The 23,717-nt window shown below is 40.0% G+C and overlaps 1 protein-coding gene across 1 annotated transcript; it reads left to right on the plus strand.

The window, feature by feature from the left end:
• The first annotated feature begins 1,963 nt into the window (after positions 1–1,963).
• IL13RA1 (interleukin 13 receptor subunit alpha 1) lies at positions 1,964–19,529 on the plus strand. The gene is made up of 10 exons (XM_082062063.1): positions 1,964–2,115; positions 5,350–5,507; positions 7,576–7,711; positions 9,602–9,722; positions 11,854–12,038; positions 12,380–12,531; positions 13,751–13,883; positions 14,406–14,502; positions 15,103–15,187; positions 16,772–19,529. Exons 1-10 carry the CDS (start codon positions 2,037–2,039, stop codon positions 16,889–16,891), a joined length of 1,266 nt encoding a protein of 421 aa, XP_081918189.1. The 5' UTR covers positions 1,964–2,036; the 3' UTR covers positions 16,892–19,529.
• The last annotated feature ends 4,188 nt before the right edge of the window (positions 19,530–23,717 follow it).

Consider the following 23,717-nt stretch of genomic DNA (forward strand, 5'->3'; position numbering starts at 1 on the left):
GAGCATGAGGTTTGCGGCAGAAAGATGCAGGACAGGACTCAATGAGATTGAGAAACGGCAAGTCACAGGTAGGTGGCAGGGATCAAAGGCTTTGGGCTTTGGCAGGAGTTCTGATTGCCGTGCACTGTAACGGGAATGTGATGACAAGCCGAGCACTTGGGGAGGAGGGAGAGAGCTGGGGAAAAACATTTCAGCTGCCTCTGATGATGGGCAGGCAGCCAAAAGCATGCAAACCATTGGATGTGTGCTTGGCGCTGGCTCTCCCAGGAGAGAGTGGATGAAACAGAAAGAAGGAAGGAAAACAAAATTAGCAAGGAAACCAAAAGCAGGAGAGAGATCGGAGTATCTCGGATCAGCCTTACTGACAAAGGTCATCACTGGCAGGCGTGGTCCATGCCGGCTATAGATACTGTACACTCTGATCACAGTCACACAGCTTCAATGTTCCATGTCCTGGAACTTTTAAGCCACAGTTTTTATTTGATTATCATTGCAAGCCCTGTGGCACTTACTAATCGCAACCAGGAAATTTGCTAAATCCTCTTCTTTTCCCAGGAGTATAAAAACAAACAGGCAGGGAAAAAAACAAAAATCACGCAACAAACAAACCAAACCAAACCAAATCAACACAGGATATTCCCCGCCCTATCATAAAAAGATCCACTTCCCGTTTTCTAAAACTAGTGTCTTAAAAGCAGATGAATTCTTGCAAAACTTCTTGAAGAGCTGAGTAAATACTGAAACGTTCTGTTGGCTTAAGAATAAGTAATTTTCACTAGTAAAGTTTGGTTTGCCTTGAAACTCAGCCAAAGTTTCCTCTCTGTTGGATCTGTACTATGTTTATAATACCTATATTTGGGTGGCAACAAGGAGCAAGCTTGCTAGCTACCACAAAATCTAGTTCAGAAGTAAAAGCGTTATCCCAAATGTTTTCTTGTCCTGGAATGTATAAAAATATCACTCAATATTGCCAATTCTGTGGAAATTTGGAAAAACTACTTGCCACGTCACACCAATAAAAGTGAGAGCAAAACTGCAAGTGACCATATCATGTTCGGCAGGGGCTGAAGCAGAGGGTGTGTGGGGAAGTTTGTAGGAAGAAGGTTCTGTAGTAGCAGGTCAGAAAAAGAACTATATGCATTTTTAGTACAGATGAGAACTCTAAAAATTACCTGAATTTGCAGGAGGGAATTTGAAACAAGGACTTCTGCCAGGTGGACTGAATAACTAGATTTAACAACAAGAGAACTAGCAGGGGTTGTGCTCACATGGTTGATTTCCTGGTGAGAGGATGCGAATGTCTTGGGCACATTTCAATAGTTGCAGGAGCAAAGTATAGATTTGGTTGTAAAAGGAAAACGACTTTGACTCCCAAAACAGGATCCTTCCAAGTTTGTGGTCGTGCTGAAGTGCAATGCGAGGGGAATTGGCTGGGTGCTGCAGGAGGGCTCGGTGGGGCACCGGCCTGGAGCGGGCAAGCAGCACAGTGAGGTGCGTGGTCCACGGTGGTGGCCACTGTAAAGAGTGAGCGGGAAGCGCTCAGGGTCCCTCAGCGACACTGAAGCCCTGGTTTTGCGGCAGGGCCGTGGTGGGGCTTGGAAGGGGTCCCTGGGAGGCACAGAAGGCTCCGTGGGGAAGCAAAGTGTCTCCATGGTGTGGGTACAGGAGCAGCGATGGCCAGCAGAGACCGGAAGGAAGGCGACACATGGGGTGACACAAGGGGTGGACAACGCAGGGAAGGGAGTGGGGCCGGGGGGTGTCGTAGGGACCTCCCCTCGCAACAAAGACGCAGCCCAGCCCCGCTGAAGTGGGCATCCGTGGGCCAGCTGCGCCAGCGGCGGCAGGGGCCGGGAGCCCAGCCCCGGGCAGGACTGCGGGGCGGCCCTGCCCAGGTAGCGGGGCGGATCACTGCCCCCGCCCGCCGCTCCCCGCTCGGCTCGGGTTACCTGGGCGGGCCGCGCCGCGGCTCTTCCCGTCTGGCCCGGCCCCCGCGACGGGAAGTGGGAGCGAGGGGCCGCGCTGGGACGGCCTGAGCCATGGATCGTTCCGGAGCGTCGCCGCCGTGCCGGCTTCTGCTCGCCGTCTGCTGGGTGGTCACCGCGGGGACAGCGGCAGGTAGGAGCGGGGAGGGGAGCGGGACCACCGGTGGGCTGCCGGGCTCGCCCCGCTCCGCTCCCGGGCTCTGCCGAGCGCTCGTCCCGGCGGAGGAGCGGGAGCCGGGACACCCGCGGGGGAGCCGCCGCGGGGACCTTCCCGGGCGTGGGTCCGGCAGCCGCACTGCCCGCTCGGTGCGGGTACGCTCGTGTATTTAAGTGAAATGCTTTCATTTTGTAGTAGAAATGCCCGAAGCGCGTCAGCTGTGTGCAAGAGCAATGCCGGCAGTGCGCCTTGCCTCTTCCCGGGCAGAGGAACGGGGATGCTTTAAAAAATCTGCTTTTCTCTCTCTGGAAGGCAGAATTTGACAGGGTTGGCAGAAAACTTTTAAGCTCTGTCTTCGGTTACCAGGACTGTCCGTGCCTTAAAAACCGAAGCAGAAGCCCACCGCGTTTCTCTCTGTGCGTGTCTTGCGGCAGATTCCTGGAAATCAGGCGAAGGCACCGCCGGTCCCGCTGCGGGAGCGGGTTTGCTGATTGCGGGGGCTCTGGGCTTTCATTTCCCTTGCTCTGTACTTTGTAACGTTACATTTGCCGTTACTTTTAGTTTCCCTGCTTTTGGAAGCACGAACGTTTAGCTGCAGGAAAGAGGTGCGTGTTCCTCGGAGGGTTTTATAGGTGGGGCTAGGAGCCTTATAAATTCTGTTTTAGTTTATATTATGCAAAAATAGAATTGCAGCCATTATTGCAGACTTGTTATTTTTTAGGCTGGCTACAATTTGGTTTATAACTATGTCATCAACCTTAAGAAAATACAGGAGGACAAAATACAAATGCAAAGTGTTGCAACACTTTTACAATACTTGATGTTTCGACATTATGGCTTTTCGAAATAAAATATTTTCTATGCGGGATTGTCTCAGCTAATTCCTGCTGCACTTTTATTTTCTTAGAAGCATCAATGTGGTTTTGGTTTTCAAGAGTGGAATAATGTCTTTGCTGTGGTTCATAATTGGTATTTGAGTTGTTCTGCTCAATTATCTCATGATGAGATTTTAATAAGAAAAGTATTAAACTGTGTATATTTTATACAACAAAAGTATGAGACTGGCCAAGCCTATGAAGAAGATAAAATCTTCAGCTGAATGCAGCATTAAAGCACGAGCTTCAGAATTGTATAGATTAATCTAAAACCTACTAGACTTAAATTTTCTAGGCTAATCCAAATCATTCATTTAGTTCTAAACCTAGTTCTTACTTTGTGTGGTTAGAAATCTGCAAGCTTTAGCGTAACTACTTCTAATAAAACCTGTTAAAAGGAAATCTGTAGAACTTCAGAACAGCAATCAAGGGTGAGACTTTTTTAACAGTTTGTGGCTTTTTGGAGGTAATTAGAAGAGTGATCATGAAATGACAGAATGCTCGGAGCTATGTCATTTTGTTAAATAAATATATTTCTTTTTTTACATGATCCAAAGGACTCGGTATTTGCAATCTTAATGCCCCGACGCTGTTCCTAAACCTGTCATAAGTTTTTGTTAGTGGAAAAGGTACTAGGCAAAGATGTTCTGGTTAAGTTCACTTGTCCCAGAGAGACTGCATTTTTGTAAGAACAGAAATTTCTCTGCTCCTCGGGTCAGCTGTAAAACTGAACAAACAAACAAAAATACCCAAAGTTTTAAGTATTAAAAAAAGCTAAGCATATTCAGACTAAAACAGTAAATCTTAGTAATAATTCTCATTTTCTGTGCAAGCATATGTTATGTGCACATAGACACGGACACACAGATGGTAATCATGGTTGATTGCAACGCTTGCCTGTCGTTTAACTATGCAGAGGTCCGACAGCCCCCCAAGAGTTTGAGTTTTCTTCAAGCTTTGGCAGCTCTGGCTCTCGGGAGATGTAAGACAATGGTGTTACAGATGCTTTGAGCTGACTTCTTGTGGCAAGAAGCTGGTTCGCATTGCCATCCGCTCTCCACCCTGTGCTAGCTGAAGGCAATGAGGCTGCACTGTGACCTGTATGGGAGAACCGATCTTGGGGGAATTATTCTGCCCCTTCCCTATGCGCTTCCCCGAATGTTGGGGCAGGTTGAACCTGGTTTCCTGGAATGAGCAAGACCTGCAGTGCTAGTTGATGTCAGTTTGAAGTGCTCGGAAAACTACTTCGTAACAAGGGTGCTTTCCATACACGAACAGGTGGTGGTACCTCAGTGATGATACTTGAGAAGCAGTCTCATTTGACCTCTTATTTAATGCCTTCTAATAGTACACATTTCAGTAGCTCTTTAAAAAACAACTAAATATGCTTTCATTTTCTCAGGGAATTCCCAGTTCTTAAATTTTTAATAGAACTGGAGTCTGACACATACTTTATTTTTTCCTGGCAGTTTTCTGTTTTCTGCCATATTTCCCTTCTTTGTGATCTAATACAACCTTCAAGCTGTGTGACCGGGTATTGAGTAGGCTGTGACTCAGTGCACAAGAGTACGGAAGGGTCAATGCGCAAATGGATTTATCCCAACAACTATCTCTGAGTCATGGCTCTTCTGCTTCTATCTTGCTTTTGGAGAGGTGCAAAAATGTACTGCTGAAGTGTGCCAGCAGTAAATTACTATTTGCCCACACTGGTTTTGCTCACCGTGCCAGAGCATAGCATTAAAAGTTTAATAGGTGAGTAATTGAAAAAGCATTGTGGTTTCTTCGTTGTTTCTTAACATTCTCGTTTTCGCTTGCATTGGGCTAAATTGTGGTTGTAACATACAGCTGTTGCTTGCAAGACGTAATCACTTGTCTTTTTAAAGTTTTCTGTCTAAAACTGTATTAATGGAAAACTTTGGGGTAGAATGAGGTGTTAATTGCTCCACAAAATGTATGTACTATGTTTACTAAAGATTCAGTATGTGTGATGCAAACTGGCAGCAGAAAGTGCCTGGAAAATGAGTCTCCTCTTCGTGAGCATAAGTTTCATTACCACAGCCACTAGATTATTACATACTGTGATTACTTAAAAGTTACATTTAAAAGTTTTTTGTCTGTGTTTCTTATAATTATTTAGATGATTAATGGACTGAGATAGCAATAGAGTAGAAACAATTTAGTGGGCAGTAGCTTATCTGATCGTAAATATGAGCTGACAAAGTTGAGAAATCATTTGTGTTCTTTTCTGTTGGAGAATTAAAAATCTGGCAATATTGCTAATGGCAAAACGTAGAGCAACAGGACTGTTATGCTGATAATTTCTTATTTCTTTTAGGAGCAAAAGTTCTTCCACCTCCATCCAACCTGGACTACTCATTTATCCAAATCTGCACCCTGAACTGGACGTGGAACCCCCCAGAGAACGTAAGCAGTAGCTGCGACCTGGAGTATTCCAGCGACATTGTGATTGATGAGATCCCTCAGGACAAAAGAGTAAGTGCATCGCCTCTTTAAACTCTGCTATGCCCCTGTGTCTTATTGTGATAAACTTGTCTGTGTATAAGCATAGAAACATATATATCTACAGTTTTAATACAGTCTTCAATTCTTGTTGTGGGATCAAAACCTCAAAAACTAGTCATACCAGCTTGTGGGATCTTCAGATCGGAAAAATCTGTCTGTCGCTCTCTGATAATTGAGCTGCTACTGATAACGTGGAAGTGTAATAATAATAACATGAAAAGAACTTGTTTCGGTCTTGGCTTATGCAGCTTTCTAGAAAAACTGAAATATATACAGAGCAGTCTACATGCTTAAGACTTGAATGGCAATTTGCAAAGGCCAATCTCCTTCACTTTGAAATCAATTTAAGAAAGAGGTATGCAAAAAAACCTTGATGTAGCTGTGATTTGGCAGCACAGCATCTTTGGGAGGTAATGCTGAGTATTAACGTATTCTCACATTTGCCCCATCCCAATACTGCACATACAGTTACCCACAGGAATTGTGTTATGAATACAACATGGAACACATTTGTTCCCTGGAATGGAAATTGTAAAACTTCTTTGTTTTGGTCTTTTGTTTTTATTCTGTGTTAGATGATTTGCAGCCCAGATGTGATCCTTGGTGTGGATTAACAACTTTTCGGTCAGGACTGAGAGTAGCATTGCTGTGATGCTGAAGGGGCTGTAGGATAAATATTTTTACCATTCTTTGCCAAGAGGAAAATTACAAACTGTCAGAATTTGAAGCCTTGAATATGCACCGACTGTGGAATCAGCATTGCTGTCATTTCAGATATGATGAAAATCTATATGATACTTCTTGAAACAGTCCTTTGTTGTTGAGCTCTATTACCATTTTATGGCTTGATGTTTACGGTGGCCTGTTCACAGTGACCGCCCTACTCTTTCTGACAACTCCAGGATATCCTGGTTTTGCAAACAGCTGAGCTGATTTAATGCCTTAACATTGCTAAAAGGGTGATACTTCATTTTTGACACCACCTTATCTAATGAACTTCATCTGACCTTTAGATGAGCCAGTCAAACTTACTAACTGTGCAGAAACCTATTTACCATGACTGATGGGTTCATTAACAAATCAACAAGTTGAAAGTCTACTTGGTTACCCAGCTGAGTTTCTAGAAGGGTCTTACAGATGTTAAGGTCAGTGGTGTTGAATGAACTGTGAGATAGTGGTTTCACATGCCACAATAAACCAGACTGTGCATCATCTTGTTGCATCTTTTTGCATTACAACTGGTAGCACCTAGTCTGTTCATAGCTGTTTGATTTTCTTACCCTCTCGTTAGTGCCAATATTTATTATTTTTTGCATACACAAGAGTGATTATACCATCCTTTGGTAATCACAAAGATCATTTTTTATCCTGTTTCTAGTTAAATAAAAGACACATCCCTAGCCAAACAAAAGATGCTCAAGAAAGTGTATGAGAAAAGGTTAAGGCTTTTTCTCATACAAACACGTACTCTTTTCTGAAAATGGAAGCTCATAGGCTACTTGGGGGATGGGGTGTCATTCTATTTAATAGCCACTTGTGGATTTGTTTTTATAAATTTTTACTTTGCTCCTGAGATCAAAGCAAGCTCTTCTCATTGCTTTTTGGTTTTGTCTTCAAATGCTCTTTCTTCTGTTTGTCAAACACTCACGTGCACACACACACGCAAAGGTGAGAACTGTAAGCTCCTGTTTATACAGTTGTAGTATAAACAGGCTTATTTTGTTTCATCCATGAAGACTTACTCTAGAACTGTTTTCCTCCACATTATAATTATTCCTGTATGGTCATTGCTCATGTCTACAGGTCACTGGAGTAGAAGTAGTTTTCCTTTGTTGAGTTCTGAGTGTACCTGATGAGGAAAAAGAAAATCTAAGTGATGCTGAGGTTTCCAGTGTAGTTCAACACTCATTTCATTTGCCTTTGAGTTGCAGTCTTTCGGAGGGGCCATAATATGTTCTTACATTAATACTAATTCCCACGTGTCTGATATGGTATGCCAAACATTCTGGTTTTCTTTCACCCCCACATCTAAACCCAGGAATGGAGTAAGAATCACTTTCGTGTGACGGATACATTCTTGAATGAGGAAATGCGTTTCAAAGTGAGAAGTGAATGCAAGCACGACAACACCAGCGAGCCCAGCCGATGGGTGGAGACCTCCCTCCTGCCAAAAGGTACCATGTGCAGTGGCCAGACTGGGAACAGACATGCCCGTCTTGGCCTGAGGAGATATGGCCTTGTTTTCTCTGCTATTGTGTCAAAATATCATAGAAATATATAATAGAGAAATAGGGAGAGAGCAGGCACAAGGGCTGGTTCAATTGGTAGAGCCTCAATAGAACTGTTATACTACTGAGCATAGTCACAATCAACTTCAAATTGGGTCCATCTTTTTGAAATGCCCTGTACTTTGAAATACAGCTTCAGTCTTCTGACACTTAAAACTTTGCGGGCAAGCTTGTAGAATTTAAATGCTCTTCCAACACAACAATGTGGTTCCCTTCATTCCTCTTGTCCCTGTCATGCTTGTGAGATAAGACACAACTTATGTTGTAATAAGTCTTCATGACTAATATCTGTCAGTTTGTTTTGCATGATTTCTCTATACAAGCAAAAGTCTCTAAAATAAACCTACATTTGTAAATATTAGAGGAATTAATCTAGTAAATTTAACAACTTGTTGAATAAATAAGTGGCCTAATTAAATAGCTATAGTAGGGTTCTCTCTTTTTCAAGAGATATGTGTGGGGTCTACAAAGCTGTGCATAGCAAAAGAATAGAGAAAAAATATTTGTTGTTTCTTGACATCCAGAAATAAGGGCTATGTAGCAACATTGTTAGGAAGCAGACTTCAAGGCATGCTGGTTTCTGCTGGATGCTGGGAGTTACGGCAAGGAAAATAGAGCCTCTTGCCTTGAGGAGTAAAAGTCTGCCTAACCCAGGCTTGTGACTCGACATGGATGAAAATCGCATGTGGACAGGAGAATGTGAGACCTTATCAGAATTGTCTGCGTGTCTGTCAGAAGGGTATTTTGGAAAACTGGGGAAGCAGATCATTAGGACAGCATGTACTGAATGGGTTGGGGCTTTTAAAAGCCTGCTTGCAGATAAAATATTTTTAAGTGCTTATTGGAATAGGAAAACCAGTTTCCTTTTCCTACATTCTTACACAGTCATTAATTCAGTGAGAGCGCAAGCTTGGAAGTAGAAGTTGGCTTGGAGTTTGCCATCAATAAGTCTGGACTGTTGATAAAATTAACATGCACTTTTTTTTAGTTTGTGGAGATGTTGCTACTTGTTACAAGGAAGAAATACCTAATATGCTGTAATATGATAATATGGTATAAAGAACTTGTACTGTACAAAAATGCGGGATTGAATATGAAAGACTATTCTGTAATTGCTCTGCCTGGGAGATACACTAATGTCTGTATTCCCAATTGCTATGTACTATTTAGTATTTTGTTCTGTAATTTGGGTTTTCAATATGTTTAAGAAGTTGAATGTCTAGAGGCATATGGCTCTCAATTAAAAATTCAGTGTTACTTTTGTCCATATTTAAGATCTACAGGTATTTCCATATTCAGAATACTGAGAAACTAGTATTGTGTCTGGAGAAGATAACTATAATTAAATGCTGACTATTTTTAATGTTGATGGCTGTAATAACTGTAACAAAGCTAAGTGTTATCCCTATAATAGCCAGTTACTTTAACTTCCTTTCAAAGTATCAGTAGTTTTATAGAACAAAATATTTTCCTGACTCAACACCTTGTCTTTAGCATCAGGTATCTCTAAGTAGTCATTCAGACCTGGCAGAAACTGAGATTCACTGTTATGGTTGGTTTGCATTTAGAAGTTACTCTACTGAGATTTCAGCTATTGCAAATGATAAACAACTGGAATTCATCCCTTGCTGTGCTGAGACAGGCAGGCTGAGAGCCCATCTTTGCCTTCCAGACAGTTTTAGTTATGTAAAAAAGGTTTGTTTACTCCTGGAAATTGAGGAGAAGACTTTGCTGGAAAAATAAATCTTAAAGAGACATTTCCAACTTGCCTTGCAGGTATTCCAGGTACTGCTGCTGTTGACTTAAGCTGCATTTGGCACAATCTGGAGTACATGGTTTGTACATGGCGTCCTGGGGAGAATGCAGGCAGTGATACCAATTATTCGTTGTTCTACTGGTTTGTATGAACTTTTTATTCCCAACTCTAATGTGCTTTAGCTCTAATCTTTAGTTTTACGTTATACATTTTGCTTGTCTGCTTCCTGTTGCTTTGGAAGATCCCAGGGCATTGTGTACAAGGTAGTGTTGGGTCCTGTCCAACAGAAAACTTTGCTGCTGAAGGGTCAAGAGGTTGCTGTTGCTGAGTCTTTTTGGGAAGCTGATGTAACTATTTTGTGAAGCACTGGCTGCTTTTTGTAGCCCACTTGCAAGCAACCGCGATTGCTAATTTTTTCTGATTAGGGATTCAAAGAGGGAAGAATTAAGAACTGAGTTAGACTGTTATATTAACTGCTTTCTTTGCAGCCCCAAAAACATGGGCTGTTTAAGTCATAATCACTCGCTAATGTATGTGTCGGCTCTTAAATCATTGGAACACAGTATGAAAGCGCAAATAACATTTAGCAATACTTTTGTTTTTATCTTCTATGTCATAAATAATCGATTCATCTTGAATGTTACAGAGAACGAATTTTTATCATGATCCATGCTTGCCAGCTGACTGCCATAAATAGACTCTTGTTCCAAAGGAACAGAGCTGTGAGCAAAATCTTGGCAGCAAGGTCTGCATACAGTTATCTATGCATACTTCTGTATGTCGATGGGGCTTGTGAAATGCCACATTGCATTAGCTTCTGTAGAAATATTGAAGTTTTCTTTCTGAAAGCCTCCTTGTAGTAGTTGTAAAGCATCTTTCTGTCTTATCTGAACTAACTAACTAAATGTTTTCCTCTTCCTCTCCAGTGGCAGTCTCATGGGCTGGCTGTTCGATTTAATGCATTTGGACAGCAAACTGCAGAAAACATGCTGCTTTAGTTAAATGCAGGGAGGACTGTTCTCTCTCTAAATTGCTACTCAAATAATTTTTTTGTTTATTGCAAGAACAGTACCAATGAGGCAATGAAGATCTGAATTTCTGGGTATATGGATACTTACTGCAATAATGCTTTAGATTAGAGCTATATATTTTCAACTTACCCCTTAATTTCAATGAAAGATGTAGCTGCAGTGACAGCAAAGTGTTTTAATTCATGCTGCTTAGAAAGAAAAATACTTTTTGATTTTTAAAGCTGAGAACTAAGGAAACACTTGATTTTTAGACTGAAAGATACATTTTCCATGATGCAGGGGAGATGGGTTTTGGTTTTTTTCTCAGAAATGAGTGAACAATTACTGGAAACCTTATTGCTTAGTTCCATTTCATATTCTTCTTTCGTATTTTCCTCTAAAACACTACCTTTTAATCTGAAGTGAACATGACTATGAGCAAGGGAATCCAGTCAGTGCACAGAGAGCAGGTTGGTGCATGGGCACGGTGCTGTCTGCTCCCAGCACCTCCGGCTCCATCAGCCCCAGGGCGGGGAGCTCAGAAGGGTGGATAAAAAGGGTCTGTCCTGAAAACAGAACAGACAGTTGGGGCTTCCCCAGCCCCTATATATTGAGATATGAAGTAGGAGAATGTCACTCCTACAGTGCTCCTAAGTGAAGCTCTGATTTACTCTCTATCACTCTTATGTAAATAAATAATCACTTGTATTGGGAGGAAGAGCTACCAGCATATTTTCACTGGGGCCCGGGGAACAAAGAGAAGGAAGGAAGAAGGTTGTCATAGCTCCTCTGTTGTTGGAAGTGAACACGGACATTTTGGAAAGCAAATACAGGCAATAGGTGAAACTCGACCATCTCAAGCAAGAGTTGCGATACCTGAGACATTGCTGAAGGAGATCGGTCAGCTCATTCCATCACAGAAGTGAAATTCTGTTGGCAGGAAGTGATCCAAATCAGTTTGCTTTCAAAATAGATTTTTTTTTTTCCTTGAAATTGTTTTTCCATGTGGAAAATGTGAACCAAAGCTAAAAGCAGCTGTTATATTTGGTGCTTAGCTATAAAGCAAACCTGCCCCTCTTTCTGCTACTTGACACTCTTTAAAAAATATTCTTTCTAAAGCTTGAGATAAATGAGAAGCTTCTTACTTTGCATAGCTTTAATGCAAGCTTATTCTTTAGAATTTGTAAGAGGTTTAAAAACAAGCTTGCTCCTTGCCCTCCTGTTCTTTTGAAGTTTAAAAAAATATATTTTTATTCCTATAGGTTTGATGGTTTGAAAAACCATAAGAAGTGCAACAACTATTCTATGCACCAAGGAACCTTTGGATGCGTTTTCAATTTTAGCTTCCCAAAACTCACCAATACTTACCCAGCTATAAGTATTTTGGTTAGAGATGATTCTGAAGAAATTAGGCCTGTGTGTACAAGTAAAAATCCTACCACCCTTGGTAAGTTTAACACCACATTATAAAAAATAATTTAAAAAAGAAATTGTGTTTGAGAAGCTTGCACATAGTATGCGGTGGATGAGACAACATTAGATGTTCCCTTCTTTTATTGATCTTTTATTTGAGAATTATATGAACGGGATGGGGTTGAGGGGTGAGGGGGTGATTTTCCACTCATTTTTGCTCTTATTCTTTAGTTGTTTTTATTATTTCCTGGCTTTTTTTTGCTTTTTTCTTTTCTTAAACTGGTATAAGTGTAATATGATGCAATACGGGACTTGAACAATTTTTGTGAGCAGTGACGTATACTGTTAACTACTTTTTTTCCTTTTGCATTTCAGTAAAACCTGCTACACCAAGATGGGTTAAGCTGTCAAAGATCAATGATGAAATATATTTAGAATGGAGTGAATCAGACACCTTTCCACAAAATTGTTTATTTTATGAAGTTGGATATCACAATGGTGATGTGAACAGCGCTCAGATAATTAAAGTAATTTTTCATTACTTACGGTTAACTGATTTTTTTTTTCTCTATGTATCTTTTGTAATTTGTGTTGATATTCACAATAACTCAAATGTTGGATGTTTAAAAATGAAAAGTCATGTAGTCTGCATGTGAACAGGTCTGGTGCACTAGCTGGAAGTGTTGTGTGGACTTCAGATTTTTCTCCCATACAGTAGGTTTCTGATAGTAATATCTATACAGCACAATTCACATAAGTCTTGAATCCTCGGCCCATCGTTTGTTATGGCAAAGCAGTAATGTGTCAGAACAGTCCAAGATGTATACACTAAACTAAACAACACACATCAGGAAATACACTGCAGTGCGTGTATCTGTTTGCTTCTCTGTGGACTTTGGTCTGGTGGTGTTGGTCTGTGCTCGGTCAGATGTTTGCCTTGATTTTGAATGACCTGACTCGATTACTATAAAGCAAAATTAATTGCTGGTGCACACAAGGACACGGAATGTTATACAGGAAAGCAAAGGGATAAAAAGGCTGAGAATGGGGTGAAAGAAAAAGGTGTGCGCTCTTAGATAAAATGATTTTAATGTGCATGTGAAAAGCCTTGACTTCAGTGTCTGGATGTGCTCATGCCTGTATCTGTATAGCCAAACTGACAACACTGTTTGATCAGAACAGTAAACAGTGTGATAAATTTAAAAGTGAGGTGTCAGTCTTCTCCTGCGGAGCATATTTAGTTGTTTGTCCTACCCCAAATTTAGCAAACTTGAATAATATCAACTTTCCTCAGGAAACCAGCATTTTGGATCAAAAATAAAAGTTCAATCCCAGCCAGTGTGTGTGTGCGCCTCTCTGCAGAGGCATCACAGAAGACTTTGGTATGGTCAAAGTTGGATCAGCCTTGCTGCCCTGACAGGGGAAGGCAGCGTAACTCATAAACATTTCTCAAAAAAAAAAAAGAAAAAGCACATTGTTCCGAGACTTAGTTTAATCATTGGTGTCAAATGCTGTATGATACATGTAGCAATGAATAAGATTAAATCTTAGCTTTGGAATCTCTATTTAGGCAAACTGTACTGGTTAAATGCTACTGTGTCCTTTTTTATGAAGTTCAGTATTCACAAAGAGATCTTCCATCAAAACATTCCGAATACATTAACTGCACAATGAAAATGGGCTTGTAAGTGACTGAGAATACATTGGTAGTTGAACAAACCAAATTACATTTTCTTTTTCCCTTAGGTCGAAACAAATTATACGTCAATTCCTAGCGTTGATCCTAATAGCAAGTACATCTTCAAAGTGAGAGCAAAACTAAAGCCTGCGTGTTACAGCAGCAAACTCTATAGTGATTGGAGCGAAGAAAAGAGTATTGGTGAGAACAATTGTTACTGCAATTTATTGCATTCTATTATTCATCGTAAGGCATGTAATACCTTTTGTCTGCTAAGTGAATGGTAGTCAAAGATCATCTTCCCTATGTATCTATTTCATTTTAGGTGAAAAGAGGGCAAGAGAGTTCTAGTCCATTAGCAGTGCCATCGATTACTGCCTGTACTGCTATATATGTTGAAGGGATTGTTGTGCAACAACACCTTTCAAGTGCTACTAGTTCTTCAGCCCCGAGTCTTGCTGGTTTTCTTTTCTTAGTTTTTATTTTATTTTCTTTTTTTAATTATTATTTATTTTCCTTTTTTTTTCTTTTTAGAAATCATTTTCATTGCCCAATGTATCTGTATTATAATATGCTTTGAAAAAGGAGTCCTCACCTGCAAAAGTGCTAGTGTATTTGAAGAATATTCTGCCTGTGAATTAGTTAGAGAATTAGTTAATTAATTGTAATTATTCCTAAAAAGCCTTCCAAAACACCCCTTAGTTTCTAACTTTTGTTTTCCAGGTGAGAAGACAGACTCTACATTCTATTTTGTTTTAATAATCACCATTCCAGTAACAGTAGCAGTGTCTACGATAATTCTACTAGTTTATCTAAAAAGGTAAATAACAATCATCTCCCTTTATTTACAACCCACTAATTCTGATTGGTCTTTGGCTTGCGTTACAATTCATCACTTCTGCAGGTAACTGTCCATGATGTGGCATGTTTCAATAGCATCTGTTTTATCTGTAACATGCATTGCGTAACAAAAATGGCACCACCATTGTGCCTCAGTCATTAGTATTAGGTTTATCATTCATATACGTGCTCTGTTTTCACCTGGGTAGCATCAGGTATGCATACTTACAGTTAGATTCTTGTTGCACAGCTATTGCATCCCCTCTCTTTAAGCAATTAAGTCTGCATTTAAAATTAAGCTTATGTATAAAGTGTATTTTACCAGATTAAAAAAAAAAATCTGCTTTTGCTGCTGTCCTTGACAAAAGCAAAAGTTATTTAGAATCTGTTTGAATATTTCCATTTTCATTTGGGGAGTAAAAACGGGAACCGGGCTATAATTACAGAGAACGAACGCTGGGCAGTGATGTTGAAGCTGATGCCATAAATTTTCTTTGGCACACCCGAGTATTAAATTGAAATGGTGAGTCTTAAATTAATACATCTTTCATCTAAAGCTTTTCTTTTTCATCTTCTGAAGGCTGAAGATATTCATTCTACCACCAATTCCAGACCCTAGAGAAATTCTTAAGCGCATGTTTGGAGAACAGAATGACGATTCCCAGGTTAGTAAGAAGCTGTTGGGTGAACTAATCTATTGAACTGGAATCTGTAAGCTTCTAGTTTTCTTTTTCCTAATACCTATGTTTATCTGAAAACCAACTGTACGTAAGTAAGTATACCATATGAAGACTAAGTATTCATAATAATAAGAGTTGTACAGAAGCAATTGCCCAAAGCTGAGAGGGATTTTTTTTCCCCTCAAATTGCACATACTTTTTTTCTAGAAACATTAGTAGAATTGCATTATTCTGTTATTTTACAGACTGCTGGTCCCTTGAATGTGTTTTGGGTTGGTTTGGGGGTTGAGTTGTCTGGTTGTTGGGGTTTTTTTTGGTGGTATTAGTGTTTGTTTGGTTTGTAGTTTTTTTGTTGTTTGTTTTTTGTTTGGTTTGGGTTTGGTTGTGGCTTTTTTTCCCCCCAACTCCATTAAACAGCTTATACTGAACATGTAGGTCTTCCTCTGCTAATTGCTCATATTTATGATGTTGAATAAAGCTATTCGTATTTGACTTCCAGCACCTTGTACTTTTAGCACTCTCACATTTATCACAGCCTGTTAGCTATGAAGTAAATCAGGACATTTAGCTTCTCATTGGCATAAGAACAGAACTAACTACAGCTGCTTCAAGCTTTAGTTGATTAAAGACTTGCTATGAGCCCTTATTTCAGGAAAAATAAACATAGTACTGATTATGGAAACCCTTATTTCTAAACAAATCTAACTCAGTAGCTCTTTATAAAAATCCTAGGGGAAGTACACTGACAAGCCTTAGTTCAAACCTGGGCATGAAACAAAGTATGTCGTTCTCTTAACACAGTCCTTGTATGGAAGGGACCTTCTGACTTGCTATGGCATCTCAAAATTGATGCCACCTGTGAAATGTTTGTAGAGGATAATAACTATCTGGCTGTCTGGTGCTGCACATGCATTGGATGTTCTCAGTTGAACAGGAGTTGCAGGAACCACTGACTCTGAAAATAAATCTCTTTTTGTGGCCTCCCACAACTTCCAATTGTAAATGGAGTCACAGTCCAGAGTCCAAAATCCAGTATTCCCATTTTCCACAGGGGTATTCTGAGTTCACCAAATAATAAACCAGAACTATGTGGAAAGCATGGATCTTGCTTCCTAGTTTATTACCTTTTAGATAGATATTTCAGCATGAGGATGATAAGCATAGTAGCTTTTGTCATGCTTCGAGAAGTGTTTTGTTACTGCCCCTAGTAATGCTACGTTCTTGCTTCTGAGTATTATCTTGATCTTCTCTATGTGCTCAGGGTCTCAGTGAAAACTCCACTAAGAGTGTACATCCTCACTTCTCCATCCTCCTGCCCATTAGCTGTAGTTGGAAGCACTCTTAAAATGGGGACCAACCTTCAGTTATTTCTCATCTCCAGAGAGGACAACTCTTCTGTCAGCCACAGGCCTAATCTATGTCCCTAAAAAGCACAATTTGTTGCCCAGCTACTGTGGCTTTTTCACCATAATACAGTCTGTATGTTGTGAAATGGGTCTGTCCTGTTGGGTTGAAAAAACAATGCTCGCATGAAGAAGCGCTGTTAAAAATGTTGTTGTTCTCTTTCAGGGCTGTGCAAAGGATGATTCTGTGAATGCTTTTGACAAGTTTATTAAAGAAGAAGAAATTCATTCTTTAATTTTAACAGAAACTCCAGAGTGTACTAATTCTGAAAAAGAAAACCGATAAACTCTGCTTTACCAGTGAAAGATGAGGAAGCTTTCATTCCTGCTCAGGTGACAAAGTAGATGTGAAGAGGCCTGCAAGACATTCACCAACTTTCACCTTACTGAGTCCTTTCTAAGTCTTATTTCTCTGATATTCAGGCGATACATCACTAAGAGTGGCCATTCCTCCATCTCTGCTAGAAATACTCATCTTGGATCACTTGAGATGAGCTTGTACATAAATTTCATCTGACTACATAGCAGTATCTCTTGTTCTGGCTCCAGCCAGCTCTGCCTTACTATTTGTCATTTGCTCTTGTGTTTGTGCCTCACATTAGACTGTAAAAGGGTTTTTTGGAGCAAGCACTGTGACTTCTCTGAAGTATTTGGCTCTGTTTTGCTGCAGATGAGATGAGGTTTGTTTACAGTAGATGGCTCGTTAGTGCTACTACATGGAACTGCTGCCCAGTAGGATGCCAGAGCATGGACTATTGGTGGCATGGACCATTTGTGGATGGCCTTTCCAGAGGGCATTCACTGACTGACCATCTTACGCTTCTGGATGATGTGCATCAGCTGTGGCCTGCTAAAACCCCATGAAAGAGGGTTGTTTTTTCTTCAAAAGTGTTTATGAAAAAGCCTCTCTGCTTTCCCGCTGGTATTCATACTACTTACAAAAAAAGCTTGATTTTTTTTAACCTTTCAAGTGCCTGTCCTCAGACATCGTGCCTTCATGGGCTTCTTGGTTTAATTTTGTTTTGTTTAAAATGATAAATAGAATTTTTTACCTGTGTTGTGCAGTGGCACATAACTGTATTGAGTCTCAACCAGACTGTGATTCTACTTTGGCCATATTGGCCTGAAAACACCTGATTTTTGGAAGCTAAGTCATCCTGAATCTGTCCAGCAAAACTACCAGGATGGATGGATGAGTCTAAGGAGCTTTGGTCAAATTGATTAGCAAGTGCTAAACCACTGAAACTGAATTAATTCAAAGACTTCAAGACCCATCCTTACTGCTGAGCTGATGGATTTGTGGGAAGAGGGGATGACAACCAACCCTTTCTAAGGGATAAGCTTTATTCTTTCTGTAGTGATAAGGCTGTGATTTGACCTTCCCATCTAAGAGCTTAGCAATTTAACACAAGGTGCTGATTTGACTTTTTTAAAAAGAATTACTTCTGCATTTTACTGCAGCAGCTTGGTGACTTTTTTTTGGTCATTGTTAATTCATGAATTTTCTTGTTTGTTTTTTGATGGTTTTGTTTTGAGGTTGCTTTACCCAGCAAAGCTCAACTGGTATTTTCTAGCACAACTGTGATGACATTGCTCTGAATTCTGAGCATTAGTTACTACCCTGTGCAGCAAGGGTGTTAACAGCAGTACCCTGATTGTGCTGGAGGCAGGAAGTAATACTATGGGGAGAAAGGGCTCCATGCAAGCTGTTTATGGTCAGTCTTCAGGAATTTCTTGCTCCTCCAAGATAAATGCAGACCCATTAGTCATTGATATAGTCAGTCTAAGCAGACTAAGAAGAAGTTTGCTAGAACAAACTCTATAGTCATTAACCTTTTAAAGTTCAGCCATGTCCTCAAACCCTATTCAATCTAAAATCTGAAATGAAATGCTACATTTTTGGAACATATTGTTCTGTGAGAAGTAGAACCAACAGAGCTTGATTTTTTAGCTACAGATTTACATCCTTTACCCTCTTACTTATTTCATCTTTCTCAATAAACCAATCCCCCCTGAGCTGTTCAAATACAAATTCCTTCACGTCTCTCATCTCCTTTCTACCACCAGTAACAAGAGGTAGAAATGTAGCAGAACTAGCAGGCCCAATATTAGCTTCAATCTTCTACTTACAATCAGGCTAACAAAAAAAAAAAAAAATTGGTTAATGAGACAAAATGAGAATAAAGCCTCAGGGATTTCAGTGAGATAAAGCAAAACTCAGGTTATACAAAGTCAGCGAGCAGCACTATCTGATATTCCAGAGGTAAAGGAATAGTGTGGGTGAAAGGGTAACTGAATTCCTGTGCCAGCTGCGTTCCCTCTCCCCCGCAACACTTACATCATTACAGCAATATAAATATTTCTCAAATCTACCTCATCTAGAATGATGCTCATCATAGACCACTAAACAAACAGAAATGTATGATTTCAAGATAAGTAAGCATAGCAGTGCAATATTGTGGCTTTCAGTATAGCTATCCAGGAAGATGATCTTCGGTACTTTACCCTAAATTCTTTTGACTTTTGTTTTGGTGTTTATGGTAAAAAAAAAAAAACAAAGCTTATTTGTTCAAATTCATACACCCAAAGGAGTAGAAAAAACAGATGGTCTTATGCCAAAAGGAAGACTTCAATGCAGAGGATGGTTTAGATCATTATATAGAAATGTTTGGGGTAATTCTTTGTCTCCCAAATAATAGTAATTGACACACTTCCTAATGGATGGATTTCTTGAGCCTGTGTTTTGGCATGTAAAGTGTCTGAGTATATTTTTATCTTAGAAGTGTCTTGTTTATGGTTAGGGGGGTTTTTTAGCTTAAAATTTCCCAAATTTTGCTATCATTTGTTTGTTCTTCATTGCAGTTACTTGATCTGTAAGTTTGTTTAAAGAATGAATAAATATGTCTGAATGTTTTTCAATATAATTGGATGACATTTCGTTCTTGGATTGAGAAGATAAACTGAGATGGAAGAGCGAAACTAAATTTGAGGCATGCAGAACCCAGAGAAGAAAAACCGAGTGTTGCTTTGCTCTCTTCCCTTTCAAGAGAGAACTTGGCCCATGCAATCAGTGAGGAATGCTATAGCTGCATTGTTTTTGGCTAGAGTAATGAGATGGAGATGGAATCGTGCTCAAGACATGTCCCCTCACCCTCTGGGTACCCAATGCCGTGCTGCTTTCTTACATTGGCATGTTTTTTTGTAACACTGTCGAGAGTTAATAAATTCTCAGACTGGAATCTGGCTGAGGTTGCTGTAGCCTTACCAAACGTAGCTCCAATATTTTATCTTTGTTAGCAGCCGAAGTCATTAAAAATGCCAGGTTGCTAAAGTGATGAAAGCCATTACCTAGTTGCTTAGACCTAAATGTGTTTAAGTGCCAAATAAACACATTAGCAATGGCTTCTTTGAAAGATTTGGGGAAAGCGTACTTGTCTCCCTTCAGGTCAGTGAGCAGGTCACTCAAAATTAACAAACTGTGAAGTTAAAAAATCCATTTGCATTTTTCTTTTCCAATTCCACAGTTTTTGTGGCAGTAATTATTTTAATCACTCCCCATAAGTGACCTTTTCCTGTTTTAATACGTTATGTTAAATAATTTACGTTTTCTGTATTGGGCATGATAGAAAAAATAAGCACTTAATTTCTTTTTTTGTGAATTTTAATTTGTTTAAATTCAGGAATGCCATGACGTAGGTGAATAGCTTTAAATGAGTCAATAGACGAACACACCGAATTGTAAGCCACGGTGTTTCAATGCTCACTGGGCAGAACTATTCACAGATTAGGTATTTCCATTCACTGGAAAATATGCAATACACTTAGTTCTGAATTGGCACTTCAAATATTCAGAATTTCCCCTTGAAGGGAAATGTTGATTTATTTTTCACTTAAAATAAAAAAAAAAAAACTACTTTCAGTTCTGAAGGGTTTTCCCCTCCCCCAAGGCAGAGCAGAGGCAGGTGAATGGAAGCCCAGGCACGGTCAGGGCTCTGCAGGAACCTCCTTTCTTCTCACCCCAGCACCGTGGCCGGGCAGCAGCTGAGCTCTTCGGGTCCACGAATGGGTACGGTGGGGCTGGGAGGAGCAAATCTACCAGGGCTATAGAAGGTTCATCGAGATGATTCTCAAATACTTCATGTTACACAATATTTGCAAAAAATCCTTTATGGGAGCAACCCCCGCTCTGTTGTACTGCCAGCTGTAGAAATGTGGCTTCTAGATAATACTTAAGATTCAAAAGCAAAACTAGATTAAAATCTCTCGATTTGGATGAGGGAGCTGTGTTGAATCGTGGTGAAAGTAGGAGACTTGAGATCACTTCGATGTAACTATATCCACGCAGTCACCACAGCAAAGCAATACGGGTTTGGGTGGGAGGCTCAGGAGAGTGACAAACTTTCTTTCGGGTCCGGAAACTCTGCCTCAGGTTTGTAGCATGTCAGAGCCTGAAAGGTTGTTGAGGACTTTTGGGTTTTTTTTTCTTTTTCTCTCTATTCTCCAACTCTGTTTGATTAGGTTGATGAAATATTTTCTCTTGTAGACCTTGTGTTGTTTATCACTAAAGTACCCCTTCTACAGTTTTACACTGATTATTGCCAAGTAAGTCTTGTGAAGGGAGTAACTCAGCACAGAAAGGCAATCGCTGCTGTCACCACAAAGCTGTAAAACAGCCAGTGTATTCTAGTAATACTCTCTGCTCCTTGTTTTGCTTTTGCTAAAGTACTGCAATTATTTTGATGACTCTTGCACAAAGCATCTACAAAAGATGCTTTCCAGTTAGCCCATACTTCCAGTAATTGTGCGCTTATCTTATTACATTGAAGTTTTCCTCTATTTAATTTGGCTCAAGCTGCTAAAATGGACTTGGCTAAGAGCATGATGAGATTGAAAGCTTAGCAAGAAAGAGGTTTTGTTAAACTTAGGCACTGTCACTATTTGGAACTTGGACAAAATTCACTAAGCTAGATCAAAAGTTAGGAGCAACTTGAACCAGGAGTTAAACTAATGTCTTGCTTTAAAAGTAAAGCTGGCCCTGTATATTCTGTGCTAAAAAAACACCCTAACTGAATATGCATTTTATGCTAGGAACAAACTGGTGTGTGCAATGGGCATCCTTTCCTATTGATCTAATGAAAAATTTATTAGATCCCATGCTGTCAGCAATTGCAGTCTCAGAGCTCTCTGCATGTATACAGTGTCATTCTGTAAAGTCTGAAATACCAGCAATGAGGCATTTTTAAGGCACTTAGCTCTGTCTTTGCTAGTTCTCCTGGAGTTGCTTAAATGTAGCAAGTTGAAACAGAACCCACTGGGTTTTTTGACAATGGCTGTGGGAACACCAGTATGACCTTATGTCTATCTGTTTTGCCTGTTGGAGCCTCTCTCCCTCGTGCACTTCAAAGTCTCTTAGCCTCACTAGTTTCCTTCCTTCACACAAAATGTCAGCATAGAAACTTCAAAAATACCAGCTAGGTACTCTTAAAAGGTGTGAAACTGCTCAGTACTTCAAATGTCAAATTTGACTACATGGAAATTTATTCAGAATATGGCTATTCAATTTTAACTTCACATGCCATCATGTTCTGGGAGAATACTCAACTTTAGATACTCCTGATTAGATTGGCAGGTAATAAGCTGACATTTTTCCACAGCTGATTTTCATAGAGCTTTTATTGCCTTCAAGACTTGGTCTTTTGTTTTCCTACAGGGAATAAAAGGTAGAAAGCTGGTAACATAGCAGTTGGAGAGAAGGGCATCTGCCTTTCTGTATGTGGGACTATGTTTGGGCTGGCTTGGAGCAAAAATCCTGCAGCCTTTGAAACACTGGGACATTTTTATCAGGTGTGTAATGTTATTTGTGTTTGTTTGTTTCTGGGGTGTGTGTAAAATGGTATTGATTGTCCATTATTAAAGCTTAGATAAGGCTGAAAGAGTTGTCATGGTACCACCTGCCTTGTGCTCTTCTGCTGAGCAGTGCCAGGACAGAGAACTCTTAGTGAAGGTTTGTCCAACTTGTAAAAAAATCTCATGAAAGAGTCTCCCAAATGTTCTGTCCCGCTGTTTTATTCTCTTTAATTAGAAAACTCCCCCAGTAACTGACCTAAATTGATTTTGCTGCAAATTAAGTTGCCTTCTCTTTCATCACATCACCAGGGACCATGGTTGTTTAGCATCTTGTTTGCCCTCTGATCATGTTGACATGAGTTCTGTCTCTGCTATTTTCTGCTTTGAAAATAAAAAAACCCACAAACCCTGAATCTTTCAACTGTGTCTCCCAAGTTATGTTTTCTAAATAATTCATCATTCCTGTTGTTCTTCTCCAGAGCCGAGTGTGTTGCTATCTAAGCCAGATTGCATCACCCCCAAGTCAGCACAATTACCTTATTTGTCTCTCAGTCGTCTTTTCCCAAGTTCATCCAGAATTAGTAGCTTCTCCTTCTTTTTGTGGTAACGGATAGTTGGATAGCTGCTCCTCAGTTCCTGGCTTTCTACAATTTCTGAGCTTTTTTGCGATGCTGCTGCCCTGTCAGTCACTCCTTACTGCAAAATTGATTTCTCCTGCCTAAGAAGAATGCTTTTAACAATTTTTATAGGATTGCATGTGTTGCTGTGCCATTTGGAAAACTGCTGAATTTTTTTTATATTTTTTTATATTATAATTGTGTCCCTAAACATCTTTCTAACCGTTCCTCCTTTGATATAATCCTTGGAGTGCCTTCTTTACAGGATGAAATTGTTTAAACTGCTGAATAAAACTGCTAACCTGACATTCCTGTGAAATGGCAGCATTTGTTGTCCTGCTGGTGGTTCTCAATGGCTTGTAAACAATGTGAAGAGGGGATTAAAAAAAATTGTTTATGTTATTCCAGAATTACCCCAGGGCTAAAAGTTGGACAAATGGATGGATAATTTCTTGGATGTTTCCTTTCTGAAGACAAACATGATGTTTGTCCTTCGGGTTTTTAAAGACCTCTCCTGTTTGCTACAGGCCTCAAAGAAAACTGCCTGTGTTCCGGCTTGCGTCAGTGTTTAGATCGTTATGTGCTGTGGGATTAATGAGGCCCTGCCCACTTGAAGACATCCACTTATCTGAATGTTCTCCAGCCTGT

The sequence above is a fragment of the Streptopelia decaocto genome (assembly GCF_964273445.1).
Source record: "Streptopelia decaocto genome assembly, chromosome: 10".
Lineage (NCBI taxonomy): Eukaryota > Metazoa > Chordata > Aves > Columbiformes > Columbidae > Streptopelia > Streptopelia decaocto.

Excerpts from the sequence above, each read along its gene's own strand:
- IL13RA1 (XM_082062063.1), top strand. The coding sequence starts at position 2,037 with ATGGATCGTTCCGGAGCGTCGCCGCCGTGCCGGCTTCTGCTCGCCGTC. Across the intron at positions 9,723-11,853 it reads AATTATTCGTTGTTCTACTG|GTTTGATGGTTTGAAAAACC; the intron begins GTTTGTATGAAC and ends TTATTCCTATAG. Across the intron at positions 12,039-12,379 it reads TAAAAATCCTACCACCCTTG|TAAAACCTGCTACACCAAGA; the intron begins GTAAGTTTAACA and ends TTTGCATTTCAG.